This window comes from Oncorhynchus clarkii, chromosome 7 (assembly GCF_045791955.1).
Source record: "Oncorhynchus clarkii lewisi isolate Uvic-CL-2024 chromosome 7, UVic_Ocla_1.0, whole genome shotgun sequence".
NCBI classification, from domain to species: Eukaryota; Metazoa; Chordata; class Actinopteri; order Salmoniformes; family Salmonidae; genus Oncorhynchus; species Oncorhynchus clarkii.
In genome coordinates this window covers 73,722,343-73,740,309 of record NC_092153.1, presented here as the reverse complement: position 1 = coordinate 73,740,309, position 17,967 = coordinate 73,722,343, and the positions used below count along the sequence as shown (strand labels likewise).

Here is a 17,967-nt window from a genome sequence, read left to right as displayed (position 1 = left end):
ATGCATATTACAGTACTTCACATTCAATGTTTTGGTGTATCAATATTGCATGGACAGAGAGGATGATTGTAATGTAACATTACATTGTAATAACATTATACAACATATTCAGTTATTCCAGCAGTTTGATAGCCTACTTAATGAGAACACTGTGTGGTGAGCTCCTTTAGAGGAAAGCAAAATAATTTAATTGAAATGTTATAAAATGAACTCAAATGAACTCGATGCATTCTGCCAGTCATATTCTGTTGGAGGTCCCCAAAGCGCACACATCCCTGGGTCGCTCCTCTTTTCAGTTCGCTGCAGCTAGCGACTGGGACAAGCTGCAACAAACTCTCAAACTGGATGTTTGTACCATGTTTTGTGCTGCTACCATGTTGTGTTGCTACCATGTTGTTGTCATGTTGTGTTGCTACCATGTTGTTGTCATGTTGTGTTGCTACCATGTTGTTGTCATGTTGCGTTGCTACCATGTTGTGTTTTCATGTGTTGCTGCCTTGCTATGTTGTCTTATGTCTCTCTTTATGTAGTGTTGTGTTGTCTCTCTTGATGTGATGTGTGTTTTTATCCTATATTTCTATTGTATTTCTTTATTTATTTTCATCCCAGACCCCAGTCCGCAGGAGGCCTTTTGCCTTTTGGTAGGCCATCTTTGTAAATAAAAATGTGTTCTTAACTGACTTGCCTAGTTAAGCAAAGATTAAATCAAATTAAATCAATTAAATGTATTATTTTCACAACCATGTCAATTTTCCATCCATGATCAATTATGTTGCTTTCTATTGGGGTCATATGAACCTCCTGAAAATAGGCTACAATCGGTCAACTTCCCCGTCTCAATTTACTGCAACAGTTGTATCTGCTCCTCGTGCGATGGGCAGATAAGGAAGGGAGAAACACTTGGAAATGGACCTGTCTTCTGTCACTAAACATCCCACATGTAGGCGTACGCAACCTGATTGACATATCCAGAGACCAGCCTTCGCGCTTCGTTGGCCAATTGCTGCACAGAGCTGGGTCGAGCCTTCAGATCCAACCTCTTATGTTGACTCATATAACACACACACACGTACACCAGCAGTCATGTGACGGTAATATAGTACAACTACTCTGCCTCGCTGCTAATCAGTCTGAACGGTTCTGGTAGGCAAGTCTCAAGGACAAACCATGCATTCGAGATAGAGATTCCCCATCAAATGCAAAGGAAAGACAATGCATTGGGATAAAATAAGGGATTTGTAAATGCTTTATTGAAAAAGGTAAGATGGAGTTTTACCGCATCTTTTCCTTGAGAATGAATGGGTTCTGCAAGAGATCGTGGGCGTGTGTTCCTCCAACCTATGACCATTCTGCAGCACGCACCGCTGGACGAAAACATGTTTATGTTGTAGCGGTGAAGCTGCACTTAATTGCGCATCCTATGCTACGGGATGGGCAGAAGATGTGATCGTTTGCTTCAAAACTAGAATCAATATGTTGACGGTTATGAGTTATGATAAAATGAGACAAGGAGAAGTTTAAAAATTAGACTTTTTCGCCAGTAATCGGTAGAGATGTAAGCCTAGCCTACGGTGTTTAAATTGCTTTGCATTTGATTTACATTTGATCGCCTATATACGCTCATTTGTGTTAATTCTTGTTTTAAAATATTCTCAATGATTATGTTGTAATTATTCAGTGTTTGTTATGTAATAGCATGTAATGGCTGAATAATGTTTTGATGCACACGTGGCTTGACTAATAGAGATCATAAAAGCCCTGATTTACTGTTTTTTATTCGGTGCATGTGACAAATAAAACCAGATTTGATTATAAACTATGAACAAGATAAACGGTCAAGCAGAAACAAATCTAACGAAAACACATTTTATTTGTCGTGAACAAGATAAGTGGTCAAGCAGAAACAAATCTAATCAAATGTAATTTGATTTGTCACATGCGCCGAATAGAACAGTTGTATACCGTGAAATTGTTGCTTCTCAACGAGTAAAAATAAAACATGTAATTAAATAATAATAATGACGCGATAATCGCGTGTCATTCCACTACACGCGATAGGTGTTGATTTATTGCGGTTTGAGTGTTATAAACAGCATGACAGGTGATTTATGGACTATTAGGAGCGCAGTGCTCACGGCTGCCTCACGCGGTGTTATTTTAATAATGTTGACGGTTCCTTTGGAGGTTTATTGTCGGTCACTGAGCCAAGAGGCCCAGAGAAGGGGACAGACGGTCAGACATTGATGACCATCTCAGCTTTGCCAGTTTTTTTGTGTGGGTGGGTGGGGGTCAACGCTGCATGGATTTTGCAAATTAGATAGGAAAAAAACCGGCAACGTTTTGTAAGATAAAAAATATGAAAACGATTCCCTATAGTTAACTAAAACATTTGTTCAAATGACAGAATATTAAATAAGTTCATTTGCTTAAAAAAATGCACACAACACCATTTAAATGTAGCCTAAATGTGTGAGGCGAAAGTGTGCTTTGGCTGGAATAATTTCCATTGCATCCGTAGACACTCTTTCTGACACACACACTCTGCAGCAGCCACTGCACAGCTGTGGACTCACAACAGGAGGTGCTCATGTGGCCTCGACCCAAATGCTTCCATTAGTTTTAGTTTCCATCAGTGGAAATATGACACCAACACCATTCTCACATATCCCAGATATCTCATGCCTGACAAAAGTGTGAATCTGAGGGAACACATTTATATATTTTGACCTGACAGCATTCACCTTCTATTTTCTGACTATACTGTAGTTGTTTTTTCAAGTCTTGCCCAGTGTATGTGTGTGTTAGTGTGTGTGTGTGTAACAGAGTGCATTCATCAAGTTATTTTGAATTGTTTTGAATCAGAAATACAAGTAAAGGAATGCGATAGCCGCCTATGCTCTCTGGTAACCACTTCAGCTCTCACGCCAACCGCGTGTGAACTTGAAATGGAAACAGGCACAGCATTCCATATTTTGAACATGCAAGCCAGGAACAGAGAGGCGGAAGATCAGTTGTTTCACAAGTGGTGCATTGGTGATTCATGACTTGTCTTTACAGTAGGTCTTGACTCTGTTCTTTTGCCTGTAGACTCTTGTCTGTGTGTTCTTACAGTGACATGCATTACTATGTATAAAATATATTAATCTCAAAACTCAGTTTAGTAATCTTCTCTCTCTTCTTCTCTCCTAATGGATGTTTGTCTAGATATATCCTGGCTGGAAACCTTGGAATTAAAGTATTTTCCTGAAGCATTCTTCTTTTTTATCCTGAGAGAGAACAACAGGTGTTTCTCTATTTTTTTTTCTGCGAAGCGTGACCTTGCTGTGGTGACCCCTTCTGGGATTTATTTGTTGACAGTTTCCCGACAACAAGAGGAATAACTCTAACAAACTGTTATTTCAGTAAGACAATTTTCAACACAAATTGGAGTGACATTCTCTTGGCCCATAGCCAGGAATGGTGGATAACTTCCTAGTGAGCGGCGAGGAGACTTTCTTAACTTACGATAGCGCCCCTTCGGTGTATCACCTGTCGGACATGGTGACGGATGCAGGGACCTACCAGGTGATGCCCTCGCCCTTCTCCGAGGACGACCTGAGCGAGTCGTCAAGCCCTCGCTCCTGTTCTAGCCCCGACTCCCAAGTGCTCAGCTCCAGCTATGGCAGCAGCTCCAGCGCCGAGAGTTCAGACAGCATCCTGGACTTCCTGCTGTCCCAGACCTCCCTAGGCGGAGCAGGGACTGCGGCGGCCATCCCCATGTCACTGCCCACCTCTCTGTGGGACTCACAGAGGGATGAGCCATCCCACCCCCATCCAGAGGCCTTGAAGGAGGAGAGTGTGGACTTCTCTGTCTGGTCCTTGGTGGACATGGAGCAGCCATCCTTCCAGCCCACATTGGAGGAGATAGAGGAGTTCTTGGAGGAGAACATGGAGGTGGTGTCATCCATGAAGCAGGAGGCCCGGGAGGGGGCGCTGGGGCTGGGTCTGGAGGAGATCATGGGGCTGGGGGTGGGACTGGAGGTGTACAGGGAGTCCTCATCCCCAGGGCCAAGGCTGGAGCCCGAGGCCAAGCATTCAGACCAAACTGTGTTTACCGAGAATGCCGCCACCACCACCGAGACCAAAATCACACCGGCCTCGCCGGCACAGGAGTCCATAGAAGCTCTGCACGAAGACAGGTCCAAGAGTGATTCATTATCCAGCAGGCTTGGGACAACAGAGAGCTTTGCAAACCGTGGCAGCAGTGGGATGCCGGTCATCCTGCAGATCCAGCCCATGCAGATCAAAAAGGAACCCAGTTCCACGGCTCCTCATCATCCTCCCCAAGTCATCCAGTCTCCCCCTCAGCCGGCATCAGACATCAAAATTGCCCAGCTGCTGGTCAACATCCAGGGGCAGACCTTCGCCCTGGTTCCCCAGCTGCTGCCCTCCACCAGCCTTAATGTCTCCTCCAAGTTTGTGCGCATCGCTCCAGTGCCCATTGCAGCCAAGCCCCTGGGCCTCGGGGAGGTGCTGGTTGGGGTCCAGGGCCAAGGGCTCCATGTGGGGGGTCAGCAGTTTCAGAAGAACCCTGTGGCGGACCTCATCAAAATGCACAAATGCACTTTCCCCAGCTGTACCAAGATGTACACAAAGAGCAGCCACCTGAAAGCCCACCTCCGGAGACACACAGGGGAGAAGCCCTTCGCCTGCACCTGGCCAGGCTGTGGATGGAGGTGAGTGGGTGCTCGTTGACTAAGATGATGATCATCATCATCATTTTATGGATTTGCTATGCCTAAAGGTGTAACGGTTTTCTTTAGGTGAAGGAGAGTCGGACCAAAATGCAGCGTGGTGGTTATTCATGTTTTTTTAATTAAGAAAAACTATACATGAATAAACTAACAAAACAATAAATGTGCGAAAACCTAAACAGCCTATCTGGTGACAACAAAGACAGGAACAATCACCCACGAAACACTCAAAGAATATGGCTGCCTAAATATGGTTCCCAATCAGAGACAACGATAAACACCTGCCTCTGATTGAGAACCACTCCAGACAGCCATAGACTATACTAGATACCCCTACTAAGCCACAAGCCCAATACCTAACAAAACCCCAGGACAAAACACACCACATACAAAACCCATGTCACACCCTGGCCTGACCAAATTAATAAAGAAAATACTAAGACCAGGACGTGACAAAAGGCCTTTAGACATTCAAGTTAGAAGACATATACCAATAGAAAACATACACCACTGAGCACATACATTGATGATTCTTCATAATTAATTACAATAGCTGCAATGATCTCATCACACGTTATCAGAATTGTATTTGGCAGGGTTTTGAAGTTAAAGAGTTTAAGACATCCTGTCTCGAGATTTGAATGACATTGCTAGGTTACGGCAGGTTGTATAAAGAATGCTTAGGATGAGTGACTAGTCAGTGAGCCCAAGCTTTCACAAGCATGTCTGAGATATGGAGGGGGTATTATCACTTGTTGTTATCGTTTGGCCTTTCTGGACACATTGGGGAAATTATATGTCTTGAGGACATTCAGCGACATTCCCATTACATCCCTTATGGGTTTTGGCATAACAATATCCCTCTGACGTTCTGAGAACGTTCTAAGAACGTTGTGTAATGGTCCCAAGGGAACGTTCTCTGAGGGACCTTTGTCTAGTTCCCTGGACATCACTGAGGACCAAATCAGATCTTTTTAGGACATTCTCAGGAATTTCATTGTACTCGTTCTTAGGGCTTTGGGTGATGGTCCCAAGGGAACATTCTTTGGGGGACCTTTTTCTAGTTCCCTGTTTGACCTGGGGACGTCCCCAAATATGTTTTAGGAAGTTCTTAGGACGTTGTGTCATGGTCCTCTGATGCTCCCCCGATTTTCCTAGGTGTCCCAAACCATTATAAGTACTGAAATGGGATCTGAGTTTTAAGGTAAGTTGTACACTGTTCAGCTAAAATAGTGTAAAAGAATATATAAACAATATTGTTACATGATCACTTCATACGGACTTTTCAATGTGATCCCACCTGGGATTTGATCTCACATCCTTTGGATTTGAGGTATACTGCTCTTTATGCTGTACAATTTCCCAGACACATTCATTACCTATAATACATCTCTGCTCCTAGCAAAGGAGTGCGATCTCCACTGCTATTGTAATTATCAGTTAATCTGACTATTCTCTCATTGATTTACTTATTTCAGAAATTTGAGTTTGGATTGTTAATATAGTTGTCTGATGTTGGTGGGGCATATTGTTCTGTTTTAATGTTACTGCTGAATCACTATGATAGATATCATCGTTTTTCGTGGGTGTATTTTTAACAGAGCTGAGATTTGCGAAGGGTAGTAATAGGACTAGAGGTGAAATCAGTCATTGATACAGACATGGTGGCAAAGCAGGCAATCGGAACACTGAACCAAGAGATTGTCAGTGCAAATCCCAGGTGAGGACATGTTAAATAATAATTACTGTATGAATAAACAGACACAGTGTAATATATGTAAGTTGTTAAAAGCACAGTTTGTGTGTGGGTGTCCCTAGCATTGCCAAAAGACAAAGAGCTGTGAATGGATCAGTGGTTTACCAGTCAGGGCCTTGATTGACCATGGTAGAACGTTTAATTCATTTTTGGGGGGGAGAACATTTATTTGAGACCATCAGTAATTTTTTTTACCTTCATTTAACTAGGCAAGTCAGTTAAGAACAAATTCTTATTTTCAATGACGGCCTAGGAACAGGGGGTTAACTGCCTTGTTCAGGGGCAGAACGACAGATTCTTACCTTGTCAGCTCGGGGATTCAGATCTTGCAACCTTTTGGTTACAAGTCCAACGCTCTGACCACGAGGCTACCTGATGCCCCAGTAAACTGGGAACTATAGAAAAACCTCCAGGGGATCATGACACAACATCCTGATGACATTAGGCAACCATTTTGTGATGTCCCGGGGACGTCCTAACGACTCATTGTTGTTAGCAGGGAAGTTCACTTTACAGTACAAGCTGGGTGTCATGTTTCTCAATTGAAGGCAGCTTTTGTACCACATACTGTGTGTGACTGGCACCCAAATTGACCAGTCCGATGAGGTCATCAATTAGCGCCAGTGAGTGGCTTAAAGTGAGACTTCACAGGATCCAGAGGCCCCTTCAGATAATATTGCTTAATGTGCGTCCCAGATGGCACCCTATTCCCTACATTGTACACTATTTTTGACCAGGGAATAGGGTGCCATTTGAGATTCAGCCTGAAAGACTTCCTCTCTCACAGCATCAAGCTTTCAGAGTAGGTGCAGCATTCCTTTTGGTTAACATGGATTTGAGTTGCTTGTTTCATTTTGGCTAACTGGCGATCACTCAACATGCTATTCCTTCACTGCAGCGTCACAATTTAGTCACGACAGTAGCAGCGCTGTGAATCATTTTACTTGTCTACCACTCAGTGATATTCCCTTTGGGACCTTCCTGGTAAGTACTTATAATCAAGACGATGTCTCTTTAAGAAATGGAACGTATTTGACTTTTATTTATTTTATTTATTTAACCTTTATTTAGGCAGTCAGTTAAGAACAAATTCTTATTTACAATGATGGCCTACCAAAAGGCAAAAGGCCTCTATCCGATGGGGGCTGGGATAAAAAATATATAAATATAGGACAAAACACACATCATAACAAGAGATACAACACTACATAAAGAGAGACCTAAGACAACAGCACAGCATGGTAGCAACACATGACAACACAGCATGGTAGCAACACATGACAACAACACGGTAGCAACACAACATGACAACAACACGGTAGCAACACAACATGGCAGCAGCACAAAACATGGTACAAACATTCTTGGCTAACAGCACAATGGGAAAGACTTGCAAAAACAACTACAGTATAGTCAGAAAATAGAAGGTGATGGCTGTCAGGCTGCGATCAAAGTTTTAATTGGAGGTTTGTCAAAAGATATAAATGTGTTCCCTCAGATTCACACTTTTGTCAGGCATGAGATATCTGGGATATGTGAGAATGGTGTTGGTGTCATATTTCCACTGATGGAAACTAAAACTAATGGAAGCATTTGGGTCGAGGCCACATGAGCACCTCCTGTTGTGAGTCCACAGCTGTGCAGTGGCTGCTGCAGAGTGTGTGTGTCAGAAAGAGTGTCTACGGATGTCTTCATCAACAAGATCTCATTGTATCCCTCAAAATTGAGTCTATTTTTGGGTTAGTTCTGTGTGTTTACATGATAAAAACAGAAACAAGTCAAATGTTTATCCTTTGATTCCGAGTGGTTAAGGTTAGGGCTATGGTTTGGGAAGACTTAAAACAAAATAAGCAAAAAACGACATGCTATTACCATCAAGTATTATCAAGTATCCTCAAGGCTTGCGAGAGCATTGTAAACTGCGGTGATGCATTGGTCTGAGCAGCACACTTTGGCACTGAACATCATGAGTTCGCACCCAGTGTTGGGCAATTGATGTTATTTTTTTGTGAGCGCTGAGGAATGTATATAGTGATGTTTTCAGGACCTTTTCAAACGTCCGATGTCGAAGTCTATTTGTAGTGATCAGGCTGGTCATGATCTGAATAGGGGTGTCAGTTTTCAACCGTGTGTGTGCTTGTGTGTGTTGTATGTGTGTGTGTGTGTGTGTGTGTGTGTGTGTGTGTAACAGAGTGCATTCTGTTGTGCCCTGAGCAGGGATAGAATTTGTGTGTGAGAGAGAGAGAGAGTGTGATGGAGTGTGTGACTCTTGGCACTTAGCTGCCTGATTTCCTGAGGACACAGTGTCAGTCGGAGAGAGTGACAGTCTCGGGTGAAAGAGTGTAACCTTTGGCTTTGTAAGCCAGGGGGGAATGCATCTATATGCTCTGGCCTGCAAAGACCTTACTGAGTATAGGTGGCTAACACATGGACAAAGTACAAGTAGGGATATGTGAATTGTGACTGTACTTACAAAGAGGTGGACGAGGTAACGTGTGTGTGTGTGTAACAGAGTGCATTCTGTTGTGCCCTGAGCAGGGATAGAATTTGTAATGTTTTACACAACATCACATGCAATTCAAACCAACCATTTATGCCAATAGAGAAAAAGATTAGTCTGTCACTTTGTGAGTGACGTTTGTCTTCAGATCTTAGTTATCTCGCTTACCTAGAAGTAAAGTAATCTCGCTTACCTAGAAGTAAAGTAATCTCGCTTACCTAGAAGTAAAGTTATCTCGCTTACCTAGAAGTAAAGTTATCTCGCTTACCTAGAAGTAAAGTTATCTCGCGGAAGATTGTCATTTATTTTTTTACTTCGGGGGGAATGCCGTTAACAAGTGTGATTACCTTTGTGCAAGGGAAGGAAGTGAAGTGTCTTGCCTTGCAAACGGAAACTCTTTGCCAAACTAATATCACCCGTGTTTATCATGGCCAAAAAGCAAATTTTTGGTTTTCAGGAATTTTTACAATTTAGATTATTTTTACTTTGTGGCTGTGGAATCTAGTGGAAAACTATATAATCTGCACACAGGCTTGAAAATCCCCACACCAGTATAAGAACTTTCTTTGCCCAATCCTGATTCGTTCAAATAATAATTGACGAAAACCCCACACCAGGAACTACTGCTGCTCATAATCACATAATTCTACGTGAGTCTTGACAGATTCATCTGTCCACCAAAATTTGTCCATGAGAGTTTAAGATCTCAGGGAAAGTATGATGTCACTGAAGTTTTCCAGCAAACATGCTACAGACGAGTTTCACATCCACTACAGGTGCATGTGTGTATGTGCTGTATGTGTCTACACACTCCATACAGCGTATTAGTTTGTATAGAATCAGCTTACCGTCCGTACCTGATATGCTCTATCATTCATGGACTCCAGTCCACTTCTCCACAGTGAGCAATCTACAGTCTATTGCTGAAAAGGCCGCTGCATCAGTCAAATTATTTATGATGACCTTGGGACCAACTTGGCAACCCGCCAGCGGCCGTGTATTTGTAATGTATTTGTATTGTATTTGTATTGTATTTGTATTGTATTTGTATTTGTTTTGTATTGTATTTGTATTGTATTTGTATTTGTTTTGTATTGTATTTGTATTGTATTTGTATTGTATTTGTATTGTATTTGTATTTGTTTTGTATTTGTATTGTATTTGTATTGTATTTGTATTGTATTTGTATTTGTTTTGTATTGTATTGTATTGGTATTGTATTTGTATTTGTATTTGTTTTGTATTGTATTTGTATTGTATTTGTATTTGTTTTGTATTGTATTTGTATTTGTATTTGTTTTGTATTGTATTTCTATTTGTATTGTATTGTATTTGTATTGTATTTGTATTTGTTTTGTATTGTATTTGTTTTGTATTTGCATTTGTATTGTATTTGTATTGTATTTGTATTGTATTTGTATTTGTTTTGTATTGTATTTGTATTGTATTGTATTTGTATTTGTATTGTATTTGTTTTGTATTTGTATTTGTATTTGTTTTGCATTGTATTGTATTTGTATTTGTTTTGTATTTGTATTGTATTGTATTTGTAGTATTTGTAGTATTTGTAATGTATTTGTAATGTTTTTGTATTGTATTTGTATTTGTGTTTGTTTTGTATTTGTTTTGTATTGTATTTGTATTTGTGTTGTATTTGTGTAGTATTTGTAGTATTTGTAATGTATTTGTAATGTATTTGTATTGTATTTGTATTTGTAATGTATTTGTGTTTGTTTTGTATTGTGTTGTATTTGTAGTATTTGTAGTATTTGTAATGTATTTGTAATGTTTTTGTTTTGTATTTGTTTTGTATTTGTAATGTATTAGTAATAGTCTGTCCCAGTAGATGAGCAGCAAAAACCTCACTAGTAGTTATCCAGACAATGCATCTCATCCCTACAACATGGGTCTTGTCTGGACACAAAGATCGGATTTAGGGAGAGAGAAGGTAGGGCAAGAAACAGAAAGAGTGGATGAATATAAATGGAGGAAGAGAGGGAGGGAGAGAGAAGGTAGTGCAAGAAAAATAGAGAGTGAAGGAATATAAATGGAGGAAGAGAAGGATAGGGAGAGAGAAGGTAGGGCAAGAAAGAGAGAGAGTGGGGAAATGTAAATGGAGGAGGAGAGGGAGAGAGAAGGTAGGGCAAGAGGGGCCTGTTTCAGTTTTGTACACACAATCAGTCTGATGGAAACTGGTGTGGAAATGAGATGAACAAAAGGCTAAGTGCTGAATAGCATGACTGTGTGATAGGAACGTCTAGGCTGGCAGACTGCTTGAAAAGGGAGCAGGATCGATGTGAGGCTGATATGTTTACAGTTGGACAGAGGGACACACATGCGAACAGATACACGTGCAAACACAGACATACAGGTATGGGAATGCTGTGTGCACGCACGCACACACACAAACATACACCATACACTCATGTGCACACAGTCTCTGTATCCTTTTCTCTCTCTCTCTCTCTCTCTCTCTCTCTCTCTCACAAAAATACCAAAATCTAATTAAATCTCCCCATATTTCATCTAGAGTTGACATCGATTTCACTCCATCACAAGGGGGGAGCTGGGGACGTAGTAGGGGACTAGTAGTAGTGTGCCCACACGTGAGAGGAATGTTGAACAGGATAAGGCCAAGATGAGAAACTACCTTACTTTACAGACTTTACTACTCTCTAGCCGCCACCATGGGCCTCCGTACACCAGTTATAGAGCGGTAGCAGTAGAGAGTAGTAGAGCTTGTGTCATTATGTGCTCTGAATGTTTGCCCTAGATTCGTACTTGTGTATAATCTACTTAGAAACGCTTTTCAACACCCTTTTTACATGTCTGCACTGTAATTGATTATTAGCTGACTGTTATTAATAACGATGTTATTATTTTATTACTATCATTTGACTATAAGCCATTATTTTGAGAGTCACTGCTGTAGGCCTTCTGTAGTTGCCTATCTACTGAGATTGGCTCGCTGAGTCTAAACCTTTTCTCTCCTTTCCTTGTGGTTTGGGGACTCATGTTTTATGTGTGTGTGACAGATAGTAAAGTGGGTTTTATACCGACTCCGCAGCTAAATCACAGGCTCCAGATTGCATGAATTCGTCATCCTGTCAGCTCTGGCTGTAACATCTGGGAGACAGAAAGAGCTAGGCTGTTGAGAGACTGCTGGAATGCCAATAGTTGTCATGCCTTAAGCTTTATCCATCTGTTTCACGCTATCGCTAACTATTTAGAATTTCCTCATAGCATTTCTCCAGGGTTTATTCCTGGGTTTTAAGCTAGCACTAACCAGCTAACAATGATCTGCATAGCACTGGTAAGGTAATGTGTTTTAAGTTAGCATGAACCTTTTTTGTATTGCCATTCCTTAAGCTTAGCCGAGCCATGTGTTTTAAGCTAATTATTTAGCATTGCTAGTCTTGCTTTACGGTTCATTATTATGAGCCGTCCTCCCCTCAGCAGCCTCCTGTGAACTTTGTGCTGTAAAATGACTTCTACTATCGTGACTGTAGACAAATCTGTATATCTTAACATTTCGGAATCACTGTCAACGTTTAACAATAATATGGAATGTCAAATGTGGAATGGAATGTCAAAGAAAATAAAAAGTATAATTCTGAAATAAATAAACATATCACATTACATATGTAAACAATAATGTTTTATTCTGTTCTATTTTAAAATGATTGACATCTCTCTCCTGTCTGTGTCTCTCCCAGGTTCTCGAGGTCAGATGAGCTGTCGCGACACCGGCGGTCCCACTCAGGGATCAAGCCCTACCAGTGTCCAGTGTGTGAGAAGAAATTTGCCCGCAGTGACCATCTGTCAAAACACATCAAAGTCCACCGCTTTCCACGAAGCCGGACGCTGCGCACAACAAACTGACCACACCCGGATCACTCTTCAATGGACACAGTCCAAAGGAGCACGGAATGTGTGTCTGTGAGATGGAATTTGTGTGAATGTGCTTGTGTGAGAGTGTGGTATGACTTACGGGGGGGAGAGAGAGAAAAAGAGCCAGAGAGAGAAAGAGCTAGAGAGAGAGGGGTCGAGAGAGCGCGGGCACGAGAGAGCGATGGAGATGGAAGATTTATGTGTGTGCCTTGCCTTTTAGAGAGATCTATAACAGTGGTCTTGTGCTATAATTTATTGTTGAAAGCAAAAGCAAAACATGACACTTACCATCTTCTCAGTAATCAACGTTTCTTGAGATTCTTATTGCTGTTGGTATTTTGTACACTTTTTATTTGTTTTTCTGTTCAGTCTTTATTTTCTTTTTCAATGAAAGATTGTTTTCATTTGAGATGAAATGTATTAATTGCTTCAGTAATAGCCTTGAGTTTCTATTTTACCTGGATATGACTGCCTTTTACCTTGTTAAGAAGTGCCAATGTCTTTGACATTCCTCATTCAAGTCAGGTTGAAGTTTGCCCGGAAAAGTTCTCCTTGTTTTTTGCCTTGTCACTCATAGCTCATTGACAGAGGGTAAAGAATAGCTTACTCATTCATCACACTGTTTGTTCAAAGGGAGTGGCAGAGCATATTGTCAATTCTGTACATAAACTACTGATAACAAATATGAACATGTCGCTCTATAAGCTACTGGGACTCTTCTCAAGTTCCAGAAAAACTTCCCCGGCTCAGATTCTGAGACAAGGCGGATGAAAGTAAAAGAATGGAACAAAGAAAGAATTGCGCACATTTATGATTGTTGATTGTTTTATGTGTAAAAAAAAGCCTTCCAATCAGTGTTAGATTTTGTATTCAGCTTTTTATTCTAAACTCATGTTGTGTATTTGTTGGTCTTTTTCGTGTCAGTGGCTCAAGCCGTTCGTAAGACACTTGTCTGGCCTTAACCCACCACAGCATCCTTACTGGTGGGGCAAAATGGTCTAAATAACAAGTGATTCATTGCAGGCATGTTTTATGGATTAATGGTGGCATGGTTTGAGAGAATGAGGAAAGGGAATTGGAAATGCATAATCCTTTAATCCTGTCCATGGAATTGAATCTCAATGAGCTTTTTCTCTCCTTTTTGCTGTTGACACAAAATCTGCCTCAAATCAGCTCCACAATCTGATCTGTTACTGGAATACCCCAGAAGCTCTTGCCCTCACACGGTTATGTTGGAGTGAGGTTATCATGTATGTGGATACCACTACACCACGGTGCTGAACAACCAGAAGAACTGCCTTCTGGAAGCTGTTGTCATAACACACTTATTAGGCCATGGCACAGTTGTCATTATTCTTGATGTCCTGTTTGCTCTTGAGACTTGTTGGTTAAGTACGCCACGCCCTGTTGTGAAAGTACGTTGTGTGAGACACCATTCATGCATAGTTAATGTAATGTTCGCAGATGAAAAAGCAGGGGTACATTATATTGTACATAATTCCTTTCATTCAATTTTTGAATTTTTAATGCTTGTTTAAACACAGGTGTTTTATCGCATCCTATGAATGCATGTGAATATGCAGGAGTGTACATGGCTACACAGAAGACTATTGTAATAACATATCTTAAGGCCAAGATTCAGGACTCTATTCAATCTGTAAAGCTGAAGCGTCATTTCTGATTGAGCTGACATATGCAGTGTTTACCGTGAATCCAGTCTCCGCTAAACAGGAACCTTGCCTTTAAATTAAATCACTCTGTAAAGCTGAACTTCTGCGATGGGGATTGAATAGAGCCCTCAATCAGATCAAGCGTTAATCGGCGACAGCCGACACCTGCATAGCTGATGTTTTGGCGTTGTCTGAACTGCGTTGGAGCGCTCAAATCGTTGAGCAGCTGCTCTTGTTATCTTTTTCATGAAGCCACAACCATCCCACTTGCATTAGAAGTTCAGAACGAGAAAGTCTAGGCTATATAGAAATAATGATGCTCATTGAAAATCATTCAACAGAATATTAAGGATTTCTATCAGCCTAATAGAGGTGTAGATTCCATTTTGCATTCCAGTGTTCCAACTTGTAAACAAGGCTGCATGGGATTTCTCTTAATGCGACTTTGCAGCCAATGGCAATGTCCCCTTTAGGTATAATGCCGGGAGCCACTTGTGGATTTGACAGCTCCAACACAGTTCCACCTCGGACACCGTCAAAACATCAGCTATGTGGATGGCGGCTAATCCGGATCTGATTGAATCGGACCCTTCGTTTGTGGTTGTGTAGATTTCTAGTATACGCCCTAAACGTGTACATAACAAAACATTTCAGAACATATCAATATATTATATATTTTTTCTTTGTTCTACCCAAGATGCATTTACAAATAAAATTTTAAGAAGCGATCCTGTGATCATTACTTTGTATTATTTCTCCACATTTGATCTTGTGACTTTATTACAGAAATGTATTCTTAATGTTAAGGGGCAACACATTGTTAAAAGTAACTGTCCAGTGAAAATGTCACTTTTAAAAGTTAAATTTTCTGTTAAATCATACCCAAAATAATGTTGTTGACTTATCCTATACTCAAATGTATGGCCAAAGCATAAATTGGAGGGGAAAAAAACACTTAAAAAAATGTATCTTAAACAGACCGTTTAAAAAATGCTTGCTTTTTCCTCATAAAAGATGATATCATCCTCCTCAGAAGGATGAGCTGGCCAATAAGCGATCTACTTGCATGAATATAAGTACTGGTATACTCCCACAAGATTCTATTGTAGGGGTATGCCCACACCATTCAAACACAAAAAAAGCTGCTTTTTAACATACTTAACTACCATTTTTGGAAGGAAAACTATTTCATTCATATAGTAATTCATTATCGATCGTATTTCATAGAAATCTGGAAACACTGGATACTTTAACAAAGGATATGCAGTACCAGTCAAAAGTTTGGCCTCAACTCAATGATTTTTCTAAATGTTTTACTATTTTCTACATTGAAGAATAATAGTGAAGCCATCAAAACTATGAAATAGCACATATGGATTAATGTAGTAACCACAAAAGTGATTTTAGATTCTTCAAAGTAGCCATCCTTTGCCTTGATGACAGTTTTGCACACTCTTGGCATTCTCTCAACCAGCTTCACTTGGAATGCTTTTCCAACAGTTTTGAAGGAGTTCCCACATATGCTGAGCACTTGTTGGATGCTTTTCTTTCACATTGCAGTCCAACTCATCCCAAACCATCTCAATTGGGCTGGTGATTGTAGAGGCCAGGTCATCTGATGCAGCACTCTATCACTCTCTTTATTGGTCAATTAGCCCTTACACAACCTGGAGGTGTGTATGGTGATTGTCCTGTTGAAAAACAATTGATAGTCCCACTAAGCGCAAACCAGATGGGATGGGGTATCGCTGCAGAATGCTGTGGTAGCCATGCTGGTTAAGTGTGCCTTGAATTTTAAATAAATCACTGACAGTGTCACCAGCTAAGCACCCCCACACCATCCCACCTCCTCCTCCATGCTTCACGGTGGGAACCACGGATGCGGAGATCATCCGTTCACCCACACTGCGTCTCACAAAGACACAGGGGTCGGAACCAAAAATCTCAAATTTGGACTCATCAGACGAAAGGACAGATTTCCACCGGTCTAATGTACATTGCTCATGTTTCTTGGCCCAAGGAAGTCTCTTCTTCTTTTTGGTGTCCTTTAGTCGTCATTTCTTTGCAGCAATTCGATCACGAAGGCCATATTCACGAAAGTCTCCTCTGAACAGTTGATGTTGAGATGTGTCTGTTACTTGAAGTCTGTGAAGCATTTATTTGGGCTGCAATTTCTGAGCCTGGTAACTCTAATGAACGTATCCTCTGGAGCAGAGGTAACTCTGGGTCTTCCTTTCCCGTGGCGGTCCTCATGAGAGCCAGTTTCATCATAGCACTTGATGGTTTTTGCGACTGCACCTGAAGAAACTTTCAAAGTTCTTGAAATGTTCTGGATTGACTGATCTTACTGTCTTAAAGTAATGATGAACTCTAATTTCTCTTTGGTTATTTGAGCTGTTCTTGCCATAATATGGACTTGGTCTTTTACCAAATAGGGCTATCTTCTGTATACCACCCCTACCTTGTCACAACACAACTGATTGGCTCAAACGCATTAAATTCCACAAATTCACTTTGAACAAAGCACACCTGTTAATTGAAATGCATTCCAGGTGACTACCTCATGAAGCTGGTTGAGAGAATGCCAAGAGTGTACAGAGCTGTCATCAAGGCAAAGGGTGGCTACTTTGAAGAATCTCAAATATAAAATACATTTTGATTTGTTTAACACTTTTTTGGTTACTACATGATTCCATATGTGTTATTTCATAGTTTTGATGTCTTAACATACACCTTAGTCAAATACATTTAAACTCAGTTTTTCATAATTCCTGACATTTAATCCTAGTAAAAATGCCCTGTCTTAGGTCAGTTAGGATCACCACTTTATTTTAAGAATGTGAAATGTCAGAATATTAGTAGAGAGAATGCTTTATTTCAGCTTTTATTTATTTCACCACATTCCTAGTGGGTCAGAAGTTTACATACACTTAATTAGTATTTGGTAGCATTGCCTTTAAATTGTTTAACTTGGGTCAAACGTTTCAGGTAGCCTTCCACAAGCTTCCCACAATAAGTTGAGTGAATTTTGGCCCATTACTCCTGACAGAGCTGGTGTAACTGAGTCAGGTTTGTAGGCCTCCTTGCTCGCACACGCTTTTTTCAGTTCTGCCCACACATTTTCTATAGGATTGAGGTCAGGGCTTTGTGATGGTCACTCCAATACCTTGACTTTGTCTTCTTGCCACAACTTTGGAAGTATGCTTGGGGTCATTGTCCATTTGGAAGACCCATTTGCGACCAAGCTTTAACTTTCTGACTGATGTCTTGAGATGTCAAAATATCCACATAATTTTCCTGCCTCATGAAGCCATCTATTTTGTGAAGTGCACCAGTCCCTCCTGCAGCAAAGCACCCCCACAACATGATGCTTCCACCCACGTGCTTCACGGTTGGGATGGTGTTCTTCGGCTTGCA

At 40.9% G+C, this 17,967-nt stretch overlaps 1 protein-coding gene across 1 annotated transcript; it reads left to right on the top strand.

Annotated features, from left to right (window-relative positions):
• The first annotated feature begins 1,063 nt into the window (after nucleotides 1–1,063).
• On the top strand, nucleotides 1,064–15,279 carry LOC139413826 (Krueppel-like factor 15). Its single transcript, XM_071161616.1, has 3 exons — nucleotides 1,064–1,259; nucleotides 3,205–4,715; nucleotides 12,706–15,279. Exons 2-3 carry the CDS (start codon nucleotides 3,457–3,459, stop codon nucleotides 12,869–12,871), a joined length of 1,425 nt encoding a protein of 474 aa, XP_071017717.1. The 5' UTR covers nucleotides 1,064–1,259; nucleotides 3,205–3,456; the 3' UTR covers nucleotides 12,872–15,279.
• Nucleotides 15,280–17,967: the final 2,688 nt, after the last annotated feature.